General features: G+C 38.3%; 1 protein-coding gene across 10 annotated transcripts in view; it reads right to left on the reverse strand.

Moving 5' to 3' along the window:
* MARK1 (microtubule affinity regulating kinase 1) overlaps positions 1-21,039 on the reverse strand; it is a 49,238-nt gene that overhangs the window by 6,246 nt on the left and 21,953 nt on the right. For 4 of the 10 annotated variants that reach the window (XR_001553834.1, XM_015857204.2, XM_015857203.1 and 1 more), the window contains exons 4-16: positions 18,512-18,560; positions 17,310-17,375; positions 16,354-16,424; positions 15,323-15,379; positions 11,433-11,669; positions 11,226-11,345; positions 7,280-7,379; positions 6,604-6,716; positions 5,863-6,037; positions 4,518-4,711; positions 2,852-2,952; positions 1,126-1,287; positions 93-347 (exon numbers count right to left, since the gene is read on the reverse strand). Coding sequence is in view for 9 of the 10 variants with exons in the window: in XM_015857204.2 (XP_015712690.1) it covers positions 93-347; positions 1,126-1,287; positions 2,852-2,952; positions 4,518-4,711; positions 5,863-6,037; positions 6,604-6,716; positions 7,280-7,379; positions 11,226-11,345; positions 11,433-11,669; positions 15,323-15,379; positions 16,354-16,424; positions 17,310-17,375; positions 18,512-18,560 (1,700 nt within the window). In the remaining variant the exon portion in view is untranslated. Of the gene's footprint in view, positions 1-92; positions 348-1,125; positions 1,288-2,851; positions 2,953-4,517; positions 4,712-5,862; positions 6,038-6,603; positions 6,717-7,279; positions 7,380-11,225; positions 11,346-11,432; positions 11,670-15,322; positions 15,380-16,353; positions 16,425-17,309; positions 17,376-17,982; positions 18,098-18,511; positions 18,561-21,039 lie in introns of those variants that run through there. The other 6 variants (XM_015857207.2, XM_015857205.1, XM_015857202.1 and 3 more) reach the window with 4 other exon arrangements.

Here is a 21,039-nt window from a genome sequence, read left to right on the forward strand (position 1 = left end):
TTGCAGGCTGTTGAACTGGAAATTCTCAATGACTTTGCAATTACGGCCCTACTTATAGACTGGGCACTTTTCTTAGAAATTGAGGTACTAACCTGCGAACAAACTTGGAAGTTATCTTGCTTATTATACCAGTTGATGTCCCTCTTCTAGCATGTGCAAAAGCACCGGTTTCGTGTGATGGTGAGGCAGGTGGTCCATTGTAAGTGGCATTACGCCGCTCCCTTAGCTGCTCACCATGGAAAGTGCTTCGACTTGAACTCCCCCGAGGAAAGCGGGTTCGGTCTGGAGTGGTAGTGCTAATACTATGAGCAGACGGGGAAGCAGCAGGCACTCTTTGAGTTGCACTGCTGGGAAAACAGAAGCATAAATAAAGAGCAAGAGTGTGCTAAAAACCCTCCTACATGACAACCATTTCTCAACGATAGGAAAAACCTCCACTCAAGTTTTCTTTTCTTTTTAAAAACAAACTTGAATCTGCTATTGATTTGAGTTTCAATGATTTACGCTCGCAAACAAATCAAGAGATTTGCAGTGTAGAATCAACTATCTCAGGCATTAAGAGCAGTTTAAAATAAAAACATATGCAGATAATAGGTCAAAGGAGAGAGATAAAAGTCTTAGTGAGATTTGAAAGTGTTTCCCAGCCTGAAAAAAAACCATTAACCAGAACCTTCAACATCGAAGTACTCCAAGAGCTTCAATATTTCTCAAATAGCCAGATGTCACAAATGTATAAAGTTATTTGGGCAATTAATAGTGGGAACCTTATGGTGCTTTCAGACAGGAATAAGCTCAGTAATCTCCAAAACACTCCAGTATTTCAGTTGAACTCATGGTGGCCTGTGTTGTATGGCCCTGTCTAAATTAGTTACATTTAGACCTAGCAGTTTTCCAGAAGCTTCCAGAAGGAGGCAGTCAAGGAACTTCTTTAACTTTATGCAAAGGCATCACGAACAAAATCAGTTTTTAAGTCACCTCTAAGCACCCAAATTACTTGTGTGAGCTACTGTTTCGGAACAGAATGTAACGTGACAGTTTAAAATTGAGCACAAACATATCAAAGTACATAACGAACTGAAGAACATCATTTCTAAAGCATTAAAGAAATAACAAGCAATCTATTACCTTGGTCGGTAACCTTCAGTGCCATCTTTGATGGTTGGCAGTGTGACTTTTATAGGGTGACCAGAAGCAGACATAGACTTCTGATGTCGAGGCCGTGTTGACACAGCAGAAGCTACTGCAGAGCCTGCAGAAGATGTGCTACTTGCAGACATTTCTGTGAGGCTTTTGTCACAGCAGCAAGGCAGGAGGGACAGAGAAATGAAAAGGAAAAAGAACAGTTAAGTGTGAAACCCTGCAATATGGAATACAGTAAGCTGTGTTTTCTTTTAGGATGTAGTAAGTGCTGTTTAAACAGGAGACAGAGTGATGAGGCTGCCTACAAAACTATCTGGTCTCATGCCTGTAGTTCTATGACTTTAACTTCTATTGTGGCAACACCTCAGAGATCTGCCTATGCACATGAGGAACTGCTTGCACCTTATTGCGCAGCTACTTATCAAGCAACACAAGACTGTACTTGTTTCTGAAAATCATCTCTGATACCATAAAGAATGTCAACGTGCCATAAAACACTTCGGACAATGACAGCACTGAAATTTGGAAGATCTTCTGGTGATCAGCACCTGGAGCTGCCATGCCGGATGTTTCCCAATAGATAAAATCCCTACAGACCAAACTCATGGTAACCAAAACCCCACAGCCCACCTTTAAGTAAGTACTGAAAGCGAAATAAAACATAGGGAGCTAAAAAAGTACACTCAGGAGATGTGGGCAGGATTTAAACACCTTCTTATGACCAAAGTAAGAATGCAACATAGCCCTGTGGCTGCAGAGTCCTCCCAAGCCTCATAGAGCAGCACATCATCAGCTTTCTATGGAGAACAAAAGACTCTGCTTCAAGCAAAATATCTGCCTTCTGCATCAGCTCTCCCTCAAGCCAATGTGAGACTGACACAGTTCCTTCCACCTGTACTTTTTATTTCTGCTTCAAGTGAGTAGCAAGGAAGGCACGGTAGTAGAAGCAATGCTTAGGCTAAACTACAGCTTTGCCTCCACAAGTATAAGCAAAATTACATTAATGAAGTATGAGCAACAGCAGTCCCAAAGTGAAATAGTATCTGCAGCTAAGTAAAGATTCCAGAATCTGACTAATGGCATGAGATGTTCAGCTACACCAAACACAAACTGAACTGCAATGTTCTACTTCATTTTTCATGAAGAACTGAGCACACTTTGCACTCATAAAGAAGAGGAATCAAGAGCTGGCCCTTCTTCAGTACTACAGAAATCATCTACAATGAAATACACCACGAAAAACTTCAGAATAGTTATTTCTCATTAAAACGCCATTGAAATTACATCTATTGAAACGAAAATTAACACTTGTGAGATTAGGACATATATGAATACAGATTTTAGCTCTATATCTAAACAGGGTGTGTGTGTATATATATATATATATCTGCATACAGATATAAATTGGTTACAAACACCACCAGAATATTACTTGGGCCAAACAGGGATATCAAAAAGCACTGACACGTCTAAATTCTTCACTATTTGAGCAATTATGAAGGGAATTGAAAGGTTATCCAGAAGAAGAGGCAAAGGCAGATCTACAGCTTAGTATTTCATCACAAACATTGATGCTGCATTGGACGAGAAGATAAAAACACACAGTAAAACTTTACTTTTCATACCATGCTTCATAATTACACTGATTATTGCATAACACACTCCTATGCCTCCAGTCTGTGTACCCAAATTAACACACAGAAAAGCATACCTGTTGTCCTTCCCGTTCTGTATTGCAGAATAGCGATCTGAAGAACGTTCACAAACATAAGTGTTCCTTCTTGTCATTCCACTTCCAGAAAATACATTATTCTAGGAGAAAAATTAAAGTATTTCCTTTAATTTCAGTCTTATCTTCTACTGTGTTTTATGTTGTATGGAAAGCAAGCCTGGGATATCAAAACAGAATTTCCACCACTCCCAATGCCTTGAATGTACCAAGTTAATATGCTAACCCAAATCAGATACATTGCTGGCTACTTTTATCCCCTCCCAATACTTCATTCACCATCTCCTGACTGTACCATTCAAATTCACTAAGAGAAAGCATAGAGAAACTTAATTTTGCTGATATTTGCTTTACTAAATTTTACAACTCAATTTCTATATAATGCATTGCTGAATTATTTGACTCTGGGATCAAGAGCTGAAACAGAGAACTGGAAGCTCCCCAAGAACACATACATCTGGCTGGCTTAAAGGCTTCCCTGCACAGATTAAGTTGCTAACTAGGGCTCTGACTTTCAAGCTTGCTGCCTCCCTTGTCAAAAGGGTTTTGAAGAGAAAAATGAAAATACTGTCCATCTTTGTCAGTCAGACCTGAGATTAGGATGCAGAACAGAGAAGAATTTGACCATGAGAATTTATAGTAACATGTGGCAGAAGTGTCTTGTAGCAATGAACAGTGATGGGACCTTATCTCTTTCTGTTACTAATTTTAGTTCCAACACATTTAATTAAATACCTACAAACATTCTCATCCTCTCCTCCTGCCAATAACAGAATTGTATAATGAAAACTTGCTCCATTTCAAACACACTAAACTCAGCTCTGCAAGATCTACTGTCTATTTAAGCTTTCCTCATCTACAGCTCTTCAGCTTTAGTATCTAACTGCAAAAACTCCTGAATAAACTGTTTCAAAACAATTTTGCAAGGAAGATTAAAAACTACAATAAATATTTTTGAAATTAAACTCTTCCAAGTTTGACTAATATGACTGAAGATGGTAAATATGCTACAGTGTAAGAAGGACATAAGGTTTGGATTTTGGATGGTGCTGTGTGGACCCAATGGTTGGACTCGAGTGATCTTTATGGGTGCCTTCCAACTTGGGATGTTCTATGATATCAACAAGTACGCACAAGGGAACAAACGGGTTATTCCCCTTCACCTCATCCCATTTCTCAAGCCAAAAATAGAGCAGCTTCAGAAAGAGAAACAGGCAGAGAAATAGATAGACAGTTCATGAGGGATATTACAAAATAACATTCAGATGAATTCTCTGATTCAGGAAGACCTTTGACTTTCTTGTTGATAACACAAGCATCAGAAACCAGGGAAAGCATTAAAAACCAAGGACAGAGCACTCTGTATTAGCTCTGATCCTACATTCTTTCCTTAAGTGTTCATTATTTGCCTTGACACATCTTTGGTTTGCCCAAGTGCAGATATTCGCACGCTTACTACTACATCAGTGTTAGAAAACATAGTTAGGGAGGGAAGGGAAAGGTTTATTTTAAACAACATTCATTGTAGCCTATTTCTGTTTGCCAGAAGAGTATGTCAGAAAAAGGATCAGTAGCTTGTTTAGTAACCATTCTGCCTATAATAATGTTTAGAGAAAAATTAACAAACCAAAAGCACACACACACTCACACTGGGAACTGTAGTAGATTTCTTTCTTTCTGGACCCACAAGTGGACTTGCAGCCATCTCTCCTTTGGACCCCACTGTTGTGCTGCTAAGTTTGCGTGACACATCTTTGTCCCAGTCTTCTTTCTGTTCACTTTCCACACTGTTTGCCTGAGCCCTTTTTGTGTATGACACAGTAGGAGGAATTGATGGACCAACTGTCAAAGAAAAACATTATTAGCAATAACTAAAAATAATCTCTTGGTCAAAACAGGGTTGGTTCTTTCTGGTTTTTCTCTGGTTCTCTTTTCCTGACTCACGGGGATTACATTTGGACTTTCTGAAGAACTACAACTACAAACTCAGCACACACATCAAAGTATTAAACTGAGCTTTGACCGTCTAAGTCCTTCTTATATATGTCCTCTGTATTAACAACATGCAATTGAGAATTAGTTTCAAGATTCACGTACAGATATGAAATAGGACCAGTATAATTCACATTTGAACCAGTGAAATTTCTGCAGTATTATTATTTAAAAAGCTACAGGAAATGTCACATTTTTGACTTCTCTTTTTGATGCATTTTTGACGCATATATTTTCCTGAATCCAGTACGAAAGGTATTTTTCCCTCAAAAATGCTAAGGCTATTTTCTTTAAAAGCACACTTATACTTGGAAAATAAAAATCATTATGGGAGAAAGAACTGTTAAAGAGCTTTGGGCCAAATCCTTAATCAACAGGATTTTATGCTCTCATGAAATAGTCACATCAGTTAACGATGTTTCACAATATTGATGACTTTTTGTTTTTTTTTAAATGCCATGCTAACACACAGGGAGAACAACATTGGAAAAAAGGAAACTGGAAAGAACAACGTATATTAGAGAGAAGGGCAAAACAACTTAAAATTATTTGAGTCATTTGGGAGTTCTTTATAAGGAAGAAACCTTTCATTCAATATTTTACGTACACATTTAATTTTGATGCAACTAGTTGCACCTGAAGATGTTTCCTGAACACTTGGTAAAACTGCTGTTGCCTCTAGGAAAAGCAATTTGGTCCTAACTCCAAATGCAAAGCTAAATGGAATGGTCTGCATGTTCAAGTTTATTCAGATCAATATTTTGCTTCTACTTCCTAAACAGGAAACATCCTCAAGCTCTTATTTAGTGAGTCAACCAAGTAGCGAGACAAAAAAAATTAAATCTAACTCACATTGACCCGGATTTACCATAGAAAAGTTCATACAGATAAAAGCATCACAGCGGAGCAAGACGAGATACACAACAAATGCACAGAGTGGTGGACCGGCCAGGTTCACAAAACACTGCACATTCAGACTTAAATTGTGTATGTTACTTTACTTGTTGGAATGTCATCCCCACCATGATCACTGAACCGCCGTTGCTTCTGATTGGTAGATATACTCCGTTGGACCTTCAAGTGAGCAGGAGACTGAACAGAGCTGTTGTTGAGGTCACTGCTAGGACGAGACCTTTGACCCAAGTTGCTGCTGGACAGGGAGTCGCCTCCTTCAAACTACAAGAAAAACAATTTTGCAAAGTATAAACAGAATTCAACATTTCTGTGTCAATTATGGCATAAAGAAAGTGAAGAGTTCCAATGAAAGGCACTATCCTTCAGATACAACTAGTTTCAAAGCAGCCAAAACACTTCCTATCACAGACTTACTAATGGCTGTGATGAAATGATTATACAATATAATATATAACAACAACACAAGTCAGAAAGGATGAGTACGGTTCCGAGAAAACAAGGATGTCACAGCTTAGAAAAAAAAAATCCATTTAGTCAAATTCTTAACTAGTTCAGATTCTTAACTGTGAACACCTATCGCATGACAGGAAGAACACTATATATGAGTAAATAGGAAGATATACACTTAGTCTATTTCTTCACGTGGGAACTAACAAGATATCCAAGAAGATATAAAAAGACTGGGATACACATTACTGAAGTTACCAATTCTAAATTACTATTTTGATATGTTAATTTATATTTTTCATAAAATATTGACCATCAGAATATTCAAATCAACCAGACCTGAAGGCCTAGATAACATATGTAAATTAGGTATCACTTACCTCAGGTGGTTTTCTACCTAGAAGCAAATAAGTAGCCATGACTTCATCGTACTTTTGGTTTACTAAAGACTCATGGATTTCTTCTCTTGAAAAACCCATCGTGACCATAATGTCTAGAAATAAAGAGAGATAGATACATTAGCAGAATTAAGCATTTGGGATTACTCTCAATTTAGGAACACTGCAAACAAACAAAACACAACAATTTCACGATGCAAAAGGTAATTAGAATTCAAATCACTGAGTTCCACTGCTGTGCAAAATGGGAAAGATTGTAATTCCTTGTTTTCACCATTCTTTTCATCTTGAAAACTCTAACACTGAGTGTAATTCAACAAATTCAACACTGGCAAATAGAAGCTACGACTGCTACAGTGCCAACACAGCACCATTCTCTGACCACAGCTGATAAAGAAAATGTTACTAGCGTAACAAAGTCCCTTTCCTTTTACCTTTTGAATTCTGTAATCTGATTTGTCCTTTCCTGGGCATGCAGATTCATGTCAATTCTGTTGCAGTAGCAGTTACAAGGAAAGCATTGTAATGAAATTTCTCATTTAAATAAGAAAGCATTCTACGTGTATAAGTATCTTAAATTCTGTTAAAGAGTTTAGTTTGACTTACAAGAGAGAACTGCCTGTGTATGTAATACACAGCATTCTTCTAGAAGCCTTACCTATTCTCTTGGTGTCATTAAAGTCTGGTTCAGGCTCGGTATATGGCTTCAGTTCTTCCTCTTCGTGGCCAACATTCATCCACCGATCCTTCATAATTTGCTAAGAAAAGAAATTTATATTTACAGTACTTGACTAAATCTGTGCCAGCTGATTTGAGAAACAGAACAATATGCAATTCAAAATGATTGGAAGGTTGCTCTCTCTCCCCCACCTTTCCCCAACTCACATCTTATAGTATCTTCTTTTTTCTTTCACTTTTTTTTTTTCTCATTTCTTCATCCCCCCTGCTGCTTATTTACCCTCTACAATATAAGCAACCAGCTGAAGCATCAGAAATACTACTGGGACAAAAAGAATGCAGTTGGAACAAACTCAAATCTTTCATTTTGTACTCTTCACTTCCATCAGTCTCTTCATCCCGTTGGGCTGAAGGATTGACACACACACCCTAATCTTAGTTATGGTTCCTGGACACTACTACAAAGCAGATTATATCAAAATAAATAACTCCTTCAAATAATAGCAAAGCAAGAAACTAAGGAATAATACATAAGCATGTCTATACTTTCCAGAATCATCCAAAGCCTTGATCCAAACTATCACTTTCTTCCTATGGATCTTCCCACTGCAACGGAACTAAAGGAGCAACAGTTCAGCTGGAGGGGAAAATGCCTCTTAACTCTGTCCATGCCACACAGACATTAACTTTACAAACTTCTCCTGCATTCTTTGAAACTAATTTCCTTCTGCTGTGGCTTGGACCCCTTGTATGCCTGCAGCATTGATCAGCTGGAACGCCTAAACCATCACTGCAATTTCTGCTTAAGGACATACTCATCGTCTTTTTATAAAACAGCTAAATCCAATTTTCCTCCTACAGCTTGAGGCACACATGCCTCTTTTGGGGACAATACTAATATTGCTTACTAGATTGACAGAAGAGTGAAACAAGTGCCAATAAAGTCTAGTTTCCCACAGGCTCCAAATATGCCTTGCAAACATCAAATTAAGTTATCTCTAACATAGAGCAAAAGACTCAGTTTTCCACTGATATAACCAAATTCTTTGCATGCAGTGCTGCTGCCAAATTAAAGACACAAATAGCTGTATCCTTACAAATGCAATATAAAACTTCGTAGTGGAACCTGTTAACAATTTGCTGACAGTAAGACTTAAAGATTTATTCAAAGTTCTATCACATAACTGACTTTATTTTCTTTTGTGGGTGGCTGGGTGGGGGGAAGAATTGTCACCACATTGCTATATTGCATTTATGGCACACAAACCTTGAGCTTACTTAGTGATAGATTCTGGTTATTTATTTACAGCCTTGTAATATTATAATAGTATGATTGACTCTTGAAGGCATAGTGTACAGCATCTGCATTTGTGGGTTGTTTTTTTTTTTTTGTTGTTATCATTATAATACTGCTAATTAAATATTTTACTAAACAGAGGATCTCACAGACAGTCTCAACTACTGTATCACTCTTAAAACAGGTTCTTATAAACATTCTGAAATGACACAAACAATGTTATTCTAGGATCAACATTATATCTCTGAAAGTCAGCTGATTACAGAACAGCAGCCTAGGTCAGGGTATTTAAAGATCTGATTATCACCAACCCAAACTGCATTTCAACCAAATAAATATTATTAAAGTTTCTATTGAATTTCAAGGCTATATAATAAAAATCCTGCCTGGCCGAAGGTCTGTTTTGTCTCAAAACTATGTGCTTTATTACTGCTTGTAAACATAGATCTGCGCTGTGGGTATTTCAGCTTTGACTTGCAAAGAACTTGAGAACGGTGGTGAGGTGACGGATTTCTTGAAAACCTGACAGAGTTCCACACATCTTCCAAAACTGCTTCCCTTCTCCATCTCTTCCTGGAAGATTTATAGTTCTAGAGAAACATTCTCTTGCTTCTCAAGTGTTTCCTCTCTGTTGCCAATGAGTCTGCAACCAATACACACTAGCTGAGTAGAAGTTTACCTGATTCTTACCAGAGGAAGAGTGGTAAAGGTAGCATATGCAGCGCTGATACTGTATCAGCCTCAGCTCTGCTGCTAAGTCCCTGGCCAGCACACTATTGGATGCTCCGGGAAAAGTATGCATGGGAACCATGAGTGCATCTATGGCTGGGGCTGACCAAGTAATTTTAAGACAAAGCACAAAGAAAAAACACTTTCCCCCAAGACAACATTATCTTTCTGCCTTTTAAAAGCTCCTCCTAAGTAAGTACTTCTAATTCTAGTTATGTATTTTTAGAAGTGCTCGCACAAATGCAATGGCTGTTTATTTCCAGACCAACTACTAAATATATACTCCAAGTGTAATTTTAGGTCCGCACATTTAAAGTAAGTTTGTACTGCCTCTCCCACTTGCATTAGTGTACTGACTACTCCCCACATCATCACTGTTTTAGTACTGACTCAAAACACCCCTGTCCCATGTAACATTTACTTCCATGCAACCTGCTTACTATGCTGCTCCCTGTGAAGCTGCTATGCAACATCACTCTCCAAGGACAAAAAGGAATTTTAAAAGAACTAGAAAATGCCATGATATTAAAATGAGAGTAAAATTACATCTGAAGAGAAACTGCAATTGCTGAAAATACAGAGAAAAGTACTATAAAATGAAAACGTACTTCCTAAAACTGAATCGTGACATTGTGAGGAGAGAGGAGTAATCTCTCAATATCTCGTGGTGGTTAAGCTCTTATCACTATGTCCTCTAGATGAGGATGGATCCAACACAATTAATGAATACCCAAATGGAAGTCATCACTCACTATTCTCTTCTGTGCAGATTATACTCAAGTTAAAACTACTCATATTAAGTCACAAAACAGTAACAGCTTGAAAGAAGCAGACACAGCTCAGCAAATGCATGCTTCCTTGCACAGGTAGCATCCATGGCAGGAGGCAGAAGTCACACCAACACAAATATAAAGCTGCTTAAATGGGATTTCATCTCTGGAACTCTATCCACTGCTGCACAGCTATGCACAGAAAGATAAAGCAAAGGTCACTGGCGATTAACTCATGCAAATACTATTTTCAAAGCATGTATTTATCTTCTGTTCTACTTTCAACTATGGTAAGCAGGTGTTACTTATGCTTATGGTACTGCTTGCTGCTGTTATTCCTTCTTTTTTTCCCCAAAGAATTCCTCGAAGTTGAAGATATTTATGATCTTGTCCAGCTTTCTCCATGTTCTGAATTTATTATCTGATCCAAACGAGTGGGAGCACTTTGCACTTTGAAATGCTCTTAGATTATAGTCTTCAGTTAGTTGCAATTCACTAACATGTACTCAGGCTATGTTGTTTCTGGGATGCTTCCTATGGTTTTGTTTTGGGGAGTGGGGGGGAATGAGTTGTTTATTCATTTTCAGTAAGATTTCTGGTCCCCTAAAGTAGGATATAACTATCATGAAAGTTAAAAGAAGCCTTAAGCAGTGACTATATTTCATCCTTGATCTAAACCATAGAATGGCTTGGGTCAGAAGGGACCTCAAGGATCAAGGCTCCAAATCCCCCACCACAGGCAGGGCTGCCAACCTCCATATCTAATACTTGACCAGGTTGCCCAGGGCTCCATCCAACCTGGCCTTGAACACCTCCAGGGACAGGGCATCCACAACCTCTCTGGGCAGCTGTGCCAGCACCTCACTACTTTCCTGGTAAAGAGCTTCCCCGATATCTAGCCTAAATCTTCCCTCCTTCAACTTAATACCATTACCCCTTGTTCTGCCATTATCTACCCTTGTAAATAGTTGACCCCCCTCCTGTCTGTAAGCTCCCTTTAGGTACTGGAAGGCTGCAATGATGTCACCCCACAGACTTCTCCAGGCTGAGCAAGCCCAGCTCCCTCAGCTGGGATAACACTTGTAATTTATTTATTTATTTATTTGAATGAAAAAGGTTAAATTACTTACTTCCAAGCTGCCTCGTTTGATTGGATTCAGTACTAGTAGCTTCTTAAGTAGGTTTTCACAGTCTGTGGACATATAGAACGGAATACGATACTTCCCCCTCAGTACTCGCTCCCTCAGTTCCTTTAAAATAAATTTTTAAAAGATGAACCTACAAATGACACAGAAAACTTAAAAGAAGAAAAGCCTTATTTCATATTATAAGCCTACCTTTAGATTCTGACCATCAAATGGCAATGATCCGCTTACTAGTGTGTACAATATCACTCCAAGACTCCACACATCCACTTCAGGACCATCGTATTTCTTCCCTTGGAAAAGTTCAGGAGCAGCATAAGGTGGGCTTCCACAAAATGTGTCCAGTTTATTACCAACTGTAAATTCATTACTAAACCCAAAGTCTGCAATTTTAATGTTCATATCTGAATCAAGTAGAAGGTTTTCTGCCTAAGAGCAAAATAAAAGAGGAGAAAGACAAGCTATGTATAAGATCAATATATCGCAGCATATCATTTAACAAATGCAAAATTGCTTCCCCTTCTGTATCTTTCTTGCATTAAGAAAGGAACTAATCCTCCATCATACATAACTAAGGTTGAAAATGGACTACATTTACCCAGGAAAATGGAACTGATAAGTGTCATATTGAAGCACCCGGACTTCTCAAAACAGCAGGAGAAGAATAAAGTGAATTTCCTCAAGCGCATGGGTGCTATGCAGTGTCTGCAGGAGAACCACACAGTTTACTCATCTGTGGCCAGGCTCCTGATGGAGACATCAACAGCACAACTGCCCAGAAACTAAGAAGTGCAGGAATCTCTTTTTCAGCAGATCAGACATGAGCCAAAGTGCAGCATTCTCCTAATTACCACATGTCAGCTTTATCGCTAACACTGAATTCTCTCATCAAATACTGTGCTCATTTGAGTCCCCTTTCAAACAGATTATCTTTCCTTTCATTCAGAGAAGGAAACAATCAGAAAAACGACCAGCACAGATCTCCTGGCTTAGCATCTCTGAACTTGTTTACTTTACTAACAGTGGTAAATACGTGTTCTCCCCCCCTCATTGTTTGTTGTATTTTTAATAATTTCATCTAACTCAATGACTAGGAAAGAAGGCCATCAGTATATTCACCCAATAACTGGGAGACAGAATTTTGCCTTTATCAGAAATAAAATATAGCCCATTTTCACTAACTACCTTTCCTGGAAAATATTTTATTTTCCCGATTCATGACCTGTAATCTCAGCTGCTTCCAGCTGATGTGCCTGCAGACACAGCCTGAGATATTTTCCAGATTCGACAGCCTTCTACATTACTGCACAAAGACTTCATTTTCCTTGTGGTGAAAACATTACTGTCAGCGCAGCTGCTCAGTGATTACAATAGTCCTCCTAGTTGAACAGTACGTGGCTACTCAAAGATCCTGTACTTCCAGGTTTCTTTCTCAAACAAAACCACCAACAACAGCCCACCTATTCTCTTCTCCTCCTCTCTCCCCACCCCCCTCCACACACATACAGTTTTAATATGCCAAATAACAAGACTATACTCTTTTTGGCTAGATATTCAGACTGAAAAGCATTAACAGTCACTGAAAGGGTATGATAAGAGCTGTGCATCACATTGTGAGCAGAAAGCTGAATTCAGTTATAACCCTTTGTACTCAAGAGGTTTAGTTTCACAGAAGCAAATGAATGGGAGAAGAGTTTAAGTAGCAATGGGCCTTATACTCCCTCTCTTTTGCCAGAATGGACTAGACACACTTTCCCCTTTCATGCTTCTTCCTACTTGAGTCTGAGGTAACATATATCACAGACTTTATCCTTTATCCTCTTAAAAAAATTAAAAAGCTCATCAAATCTCCACTGTGGTACTACACCTCTGTTCTAAGGTGCTAACAAAGTAAATCGGTCAGCCATACCCGTAACTTGGAGAAAACCAATAGAAGCAGATGTGAACACAGACAATTTTAAAAGCTGTCTCTACTTCCTCTGTCTCACTTAAAACTCTTTGTGTGGAGCTGGGGAGATGACACACAACGTTTGGAAAGGAGAGAGGAAGTGAGAACACTTCCTTAAGACCATACATTTCGTCCTTTTTACTCTAGGTTATGCATTTTCCATTGGCTAGGCTGACTGGTTCTCCATCACACTTCATGCTGAACATTTCAAATGAATCTAGCATAACTCTATAAGAGACAGAGCAGAGAGAAAAGCAAACTAACACATGATTTTGGAACCTGCCTGCCTATCTTGAAACAAGGAAAAAGACCAGCAGCAGAGTACTTATGACAGATGTTAAAAGGGATACCATGCAAATGCCACAGAGCAGTTTTCCATAGTCCTCCGAGCTATGCAAAGAATCAAAAAGCCATTAAGGTTGGAAAAAGATCCCTAAGATCATTATGTTCAGCTGTCAACCCATGTTCATGAACCACATCCCTCAGTACCACATCCACATATTTCTTGAACACCTCCAGGAATGGGGACCCCACCACCTCACTGGGCAGCTTGAACCAGTGCCTTGCCACTCCATCTAATTTTTTTCTAAAATCCAACCTGAACCTCCCCTTGGCATAACTTAGGGCCACTACCACTTGTCCTATCACTGTTACCCAGAAGAAGAGGCTGATCCCACCTCACCACAACCTCCTTTAAGGCAGTTGTAGAGAGCAATAAGGTTACTCCTGAGCCTCCTCTTCTTCAGACAGAACAATCCAAGTTCCATCAGCCATCCCCTGTAAGCCCTGTGCTTCAGACCTTTCACCAGTTTCACTGTGCTAAGCAGCTAAGAAGGGAATTAAGGGTAGAGGCTGCAAATGGCTCTATGAGAAAGAGCAAGGTGCAGGATGCTAAATAAATACAGCAAGAGTCATCACGTAGCTGAGCAGATCAAGCAAGTGTTAGGTAAGGGTAAGGAGATGGGCAGCTCTCCTCTCCCACTCTCAGCCTCATGTTGTTAAGAAGGGACCAATGAAAGGAGCTGTGGTAGTCCAGCCAGCAGTACTGTAAGTCCAGCCTTCTAGAACGCCCTAAACAGTGGTAGGAGCAAGCTACTCCAGGGAGCTTGACAGAACATCAGAAGTGCCAAACCACCACCATATAAGAAGAAAAATAATTAAATTATTCTTAAATTGAGATTTTGTAAGATCAGCTTTTTCTGTCCGTTATGAATTAAGAGCACTGGCCATGCAGTAGCACCTTTGGCATCCAATGAAAACAGTTCTGGGAAAGAAGGACTCAGCAAAAAAAGACGGATTTTCTGGTACGTGCCCAGAGGTGGCACATAAACCATTATTAGGGAGCAGGTTTGTAACAATGAGGATGAAGGCATGCTGCTGCAATTACTCAAGTTCATCTTTTTATAAGTATTTAGATATATTAGCAATAAAGAACCCACACCAGTGTTTACCTTGCAAACACAGACATAAAAGCAAGAACACAAGCCAACTTTTAAATAGGTGAAGATCTTGTGTTCAAGTGCTATGACATCTAAACCTGGCACAGACTAAAGGCTTTGGTTGTGCATGCTATTGCAGAATTCTTTAATAGGGGCCTGGTATTTGTATACAGGGAAAAAAAGCACTAGAAAGCATTTAATAAAAATAAGAGGAAATTGGAGTAATTTATGTTTACCTTCAATGTATTTTTTTTTGCCTGAATTGTAGTTTAAACCAAAAATTCAGATGGATTAGAAACCTTAATTTTTCATTAATGAATCAGTAAGAAGAGAATGTTTTCTATATCCTGTAATAAATACATTTTTAACTGAAAAATTAATTTAATTAAGTGGCATTGACTGTTGTCATTGAACTTCTGCAGCTTCAGTACGTAGATATCTGTATGCCAGCAGGTATAATTCTTCAGAGAATGCATCTTTCTCTCAGAGCCAAAACTGAGATGAAAGTAGCACACAGTCTCACCCCAGTTCCAACAAGCAAGCCACTCTGTTCCTGTGCTTCAGAAAAATCAAGAATAAAACACAGAGATAGTTCCCACATTCATCTGTTCAGAGACTACAGCAAGGACAAATATATACAATGAAATTAAGTCTACCCTGTCAATCATTACAATGAAGAACGCATAATAGTTTACCTTGAGATCACGATGAACTATACATTTCTGATGACAGTACTGCACTGCAGATACAATCTGAAACACCAAGACAGTCAGAGAAATATTTTAGCTCAAATTCGATATTAATTTCTGATATTATTTAGTAATTTTAGCTCCTGACATGATACAGCAAAACAAGAAAGTTAATACATAAGGCTTTCCTTTTAGAAAATATTCATCTAAGTTTCACTTAATATCAAATACGAAAATTCTAAAATCCCTAAGAACAACTTGTTTTCTTATTAAAAAATTTAATACATTCTCCTGCAGACAGCAGATGAAGAGGAGCATCTGTTTTAAATACTGACTTCACAATAGGTATTAAAGAGAAATAATTCTTTTTTGAAGCATCAGTAGCTGAATGTTCCACTTCAGATTTTATCCTCTGAAATACCAGTAGCCCTCCTGCACATTTCATCACCAACAGAACAGCCCGTTACACATTTTCACATGCATCTTTTTCATTTTCAGAACAAAATGCCTGAATAAGTTTACAGTAGTTTCTTTATGTGTTAAGCATACACTTTAATTCCAAATTTTGCTCATCAATCTATTAAAGCTTTTCACAAAAAATAGTATAAGAAAAAGTTAGGACGAAAAGGTTTGTAAATATGATATAAAACCCTTCTACATAATATCCTCTGTAAAAAACGATGTGACAAGATATAGCAAGAGATAAGCAACAATATCAACAACTCTGGATAGAGTATCTGTTAAACTTTAAAGTACTCAGAAAAGGATGAAAACCTCAAGTGAGTCACAATAAAAAATGTGGCCCTTAGGAACACCCACTAAAAACATTAGAATGCAGCCTATTGCTATTTTTAGGTAGTATGTAGGAAACAGATATTTCTTCTATAGTGTTTTGTTCCACACCAGCTTTAATAAACATCAGGGCAACAATTAATTTTTTCTTTTTTGGAACAAAAATGCAAACAATGTTTGCACACACTCAAGTCTATCTGAAAATACCATACATAGAATCAAAGGACTGAATGTTAACTTCATACCTGCCTGAATTTTGCACGAGCTTCTTTCTCTTTCATTCTTCCATGTGCAACTAAGTAGTCAAACACTTCTCCTAAACACAAGTAGAAGGAAACATCAGACCTACTGACCACAGCTGTATTTTAAAGCTGGCTGTAAAGCACAACAGGGCAATGCTTGAAAACAGACCCTCCCCTTTTCAGAGCAGAGAGAAATCAAAGCAGACATGAAAAATTGCATTTTACTACTTGCATTCATTTTTTTCTTTAGACATTTAACAGTCAACAAATACAAACATTGTAATCCTTTGTACTAAGACTTTCTCAGTTCTCCAATGCAACTTGTAAAACAGAATAAAATGACTTGTTATGTTAAAAAAAATTATATTGCATATAAAATATACTGCTTAATCCTAGCCACCTCACTCAGGAGTGTATGCACTACTTGCTTCTCTTTCTTCCTAGTTGTTCTCCATGATAAAAGTTGCTATAATTCTTTGCAGACCATCCTAACTGGTAACCAGCCTCATGCTGGGTTCCCTTCCCACATTCAAACAATTCCATTCAGTCAATAAGCAGCTTTCCATAAAATCACACAGTATCCATTTTGCTCTTTTATGATCCTGCTGGTCCCGCTTCTTATTCCTTATTCACATCCCCTGGACTTGCCTCTCTAAGTGCTTTAGCACTCACTTGAAGACTGGTGTTTGCTTAAATATAGCAGATACTGAGTCAAGTTTTCACCCTGAATTGGCATCAGGTTTTCAGCAGTAAACCATATATCAGTATCTACCCTCAAGCACAAATCTAATAGGTTACTTTACAGAGCATTATGCAAGCAAGAAAGAGTATGACCTGGGATGTCTACTAGGATGGTTCTGAAGAGTGGGCTGGAATAACCCATTAAGCATAAAATCCGTAAGTTGTTCCTAGGCATGCAATGCATTTCAGTTCATCCTTAAAGCAGAATTTTCACTTACCCCCGCTGGCATATTCCATTACCAAATACAATGTCTTTTCAGTTTCAATGACTTCAAATAATTTTACTGCAAGAAAAATGAATAAGAGATTGCAGTGGGGAACAAAAGCACAATACAAACAGAAAAAAAACCAATAAACCCTTATTCATGAAGTGAGTATAATTCATTGCCAATGAGAACATTATGCTGTAAGGAAATCGTATATCCTTCAGGTTAGCACTCTTTTGAGGGTGGGGGGGGGAAGCAAAATTAATTTCAGGGTTGATAATAAAGCACATTAATTCATAATTTCTTCAGAAGTTTATGCATACTATACAAATAGGTTCATGCTAGAATTAGTGTTGAATTTGACAGATTTCTGTAAGACCATACAAACCTTCCCTGTTTCACCAGTAAACTGTTCTCAGTTAGAAAACTGGTATACTGACCAACTATAAGTTGCATAGCTATCAGAACTGTTACATCTGACAGACTTCCCTCAGATACCAATAGCCAGCACTCATTTAAAACAAACACACCACCACCACAGCCCTCGCCTCCCCCTCCCCCCCCCAAAAATAAAGATAACCCAACAAAAACCAGCAGAAGCTAAGAATGTTGGAAAAGCAACAAACGATTCAAGGGATGAAAAGGGAGTGCCTAGCATGTAGTAACTTGTATGCCTTGTCCATACCTTGTATGCAACAAGCCCTCTGGCCGATTCAGGAACATTAAGTGTCTCTGGAACAAGACTGTCCAGCCCTCCTCAGCCAGAAGAATTGTCATCACAAAGTAGGGCCCTGAAGCTGTGGGGTAGGTGAAAGAACTAAAGCAGAAAGGGAAAATTACATACTTGGCAAGTCTAATTTTCTGGAAATATCAGGTGGCAGGAGTCTTTCCTAGACTGAAACAATGGAGTTTTGCTCATTTCACCTAAGCAACTCATATCATTTCAGTGTAAAGAGGGAAATTTGGGCCCTTGGCTGACCAGAGTGCTCAGTGTTGATGCTTTTCATGACTAAACATTTTATCTCCTCACGTCAATAATCTTGTTTCAAGCAGGATCAATAAAGTGAGACACTAATATATTTACTCAATACTTACTGTCCTGTTATCTCAGAAGTTTAAGGAACAAAAGCATAACTGTGAAAGTACATTCAAAATAAAGCCCAGAGTGTAAACAGCATAATAAAAAGAAGTTTGCAGAAATGCAGGACTCCTACCAATATTGGGATGATTCAGTATCTTCATTATTCGTACTTCTCGAAACAACTGTTGGGAAGTAAGAAAACATTCTTAGAGCACGTTACTCAAGATAAATGATTTGATAAGGTGAAAAGGTACAGCATAAGCCATAGGAATTAACATTAGCAGAAAAAGTTATCTATGAGTAGCAGAAAGAAGACAGAGCTTTAAGAGGTCTTGCATTTTTGGTTTTACCAATTAAATAAGTGATGTTGCAAGACTGACCTAGGGGCTAGAAGGGAAGAAGACAAACAGAAGGAATCCAAAGTGACCACACGGTTTTGTTGAGCAGTATTTACAGCTTTTAGAACCATGTAAGTTTGCACTGTTTTACTTCACTAAGCAGCATATCCCCACTATCCAACCTGTTCACTGTGCTACACACACTCCAGTACCAGTAGGTCGATGCAATGCGGGGAAATGCTCACTGTCTTCAGTACGATGTTTAACTATTTTGGAAACATTCACTACATCCTTCCTTACATAAAAACCTGGCTCAATGATTGGGGCTGTTTTGCTCATCTGTTGTCTCAGAGGACGTCTCACCATGTTCAAAATTAGTCTTGAAGTGAAAGGCTACAAAAAGGTCCAATGATGGAAGTCGGAGACTGAATACCTCCTAAAAGAGTGGAGTAGTACTTGAGACAACAGAAATATTTCTCTGGGAAAACATGAGCAACACAAAGCAGCTCGTTTGTGTTCAGAATGGAACGCATGAGTGTGTAATACAATGCACTAGAACAAGCTTTTGCGAAATATTCTTGTTTGTTCACAAAGCCAGTTAAAAAACCATCACATGAAGTTGTAAACTAATTCATCAGACTCTAACAAATCAAAACCAATGGAATGCACAACAGGACTACTTGAGAAAGGCTACTAAGCAGATACGCATGCAAAAATGCCATTCCCACCAGAAGACTGAAACAGAATTTCACAACTTAACAGTATTAATATTGCTGTGAAAGTAATGGCCATGTACACAGGTCTTCATAAGCGGTATTTAATATTTTATTTCTATAAACAATTTCAAGTTCAGAAAAAACACTATCAAGAAACACAGTTTTATGTGCAACATGAAGCACGTCACTGTCAAAATATATGAGTGTTGTTCTATATTCTCAAAGGATTTGGAAGTTTACTAATTGGTTTAAGATTCAAATTGTCTTCCTAGCAACAAGAACTTTCATTCTACATATGGAATTTTCCTTCCAGAAAGGAAATGGACATAAAAATCAGTTCTGTATTGAGGACAACAGAACTGACCATTAGCCTCATCAACATACTTAGTTCTATGAAACATACTCTGTTCAGAGCCTGAGCAAGAAAACATCATTATGACTCAGAGTTGGGGCCTAGGTTTATTCCACACAAATGCCAATAGACTTCCATTTCTAAAGCATTTCTACTGCAGGCTGAAATGTGCACGCATGCTTAAAACAGTAACAGGGTAAGGCTGAAGCAGCACAATTTATCTTGGGTGATACTCATCCAAACAGATTATGTCAGACAGAAGCTGAATGGAAACTTGCTATTTTACCAGTGGGATGGTGTCTGCCTCCCTGTAAATGCAGGTAGCACCATAATATTGCTTACTCAAAAGGTGAAAGTGCTCTGCCTTCCCTTTTCCCTGCCTACCACTAATTTCTAAGACTGTTCCTCAGTCCTAAATGCGTTCCCATTCAGAAAGTTCTCAAACAATATTTCATTTTGCAAATGGGTAATAGCCTCAATAGCTTCACTTACAGTACAGGACAGCAAACACCAAACTCAATTTGTAGAGCTTTGTACCTGTGGACAAGGCAGAAGGCCTGAAAATTCAACTCCTGCTTTTACTGTTTCATTTTTTCAGGGCACATACTGTAGAAAATAGAGATCTGATTGCTGTCAGGTTGACATTTACAATTAGGATTTACTGTTTTAAGTCACTAAAAATCAAACTAAAAATCTTAGTTAAGTCAATCTAGTTTCTAAATCATTATGAGAAGGGATGCTGAAAAAATCAAACAAACAAACAAAAAGACAATAGCTACACAGAGGTAACACATGGAAGACGTGGAACAATTTCAACTACTTATTTTTGTTGTGTTATTAAGAAAACTTGAAAGAACCTAAGATGTAGCCTAAGATATGGTTAGTGAGTACAAGATCCAATGAACTACTGAAATGGGGAAATCTGGAAATGTCACTCACTAATGAAATCTACTCAGGGCAAAAGCACTTCCTTCTCTACAACAGTGTTACACCTAAGAGGACCAGAATGCTATTTCAGAAACATCACCAGCAAAGCCAATACAAGAAGATGCTCTCATGTAATTGACACGCAGAAAATAGAACAAGTATTGACATAAATTCAAGTTATGATGAAACCCAGATGCCTACATTTGGGAACATGTTACCGTCATGACAGTGGAAAGAGCCAGGTCAGAACAATACACTACTATCTGGACAAAAGTCCACAAAAAAAGTCAGTTTTGTCTCTTGCACAGGTGCTCACAATGAGAACCAC

The sequence above is a fragment of the Coturnix japonica genome, chromosome 3 (genome assembly GCF_001577835.2).
Source record: "Coturnix japonica isolate 7356 chromosome 3, Coturnix japonica 2.1, whole genome shotgun sequence".
In the NCBI taxonomy this organism is placed as follows: domain Eukaryota; kingdom Metazoa; phylum Chordata; class Aves; order Galliformes; family Phasianidae; genus Coturnix; species Coturnix japonica.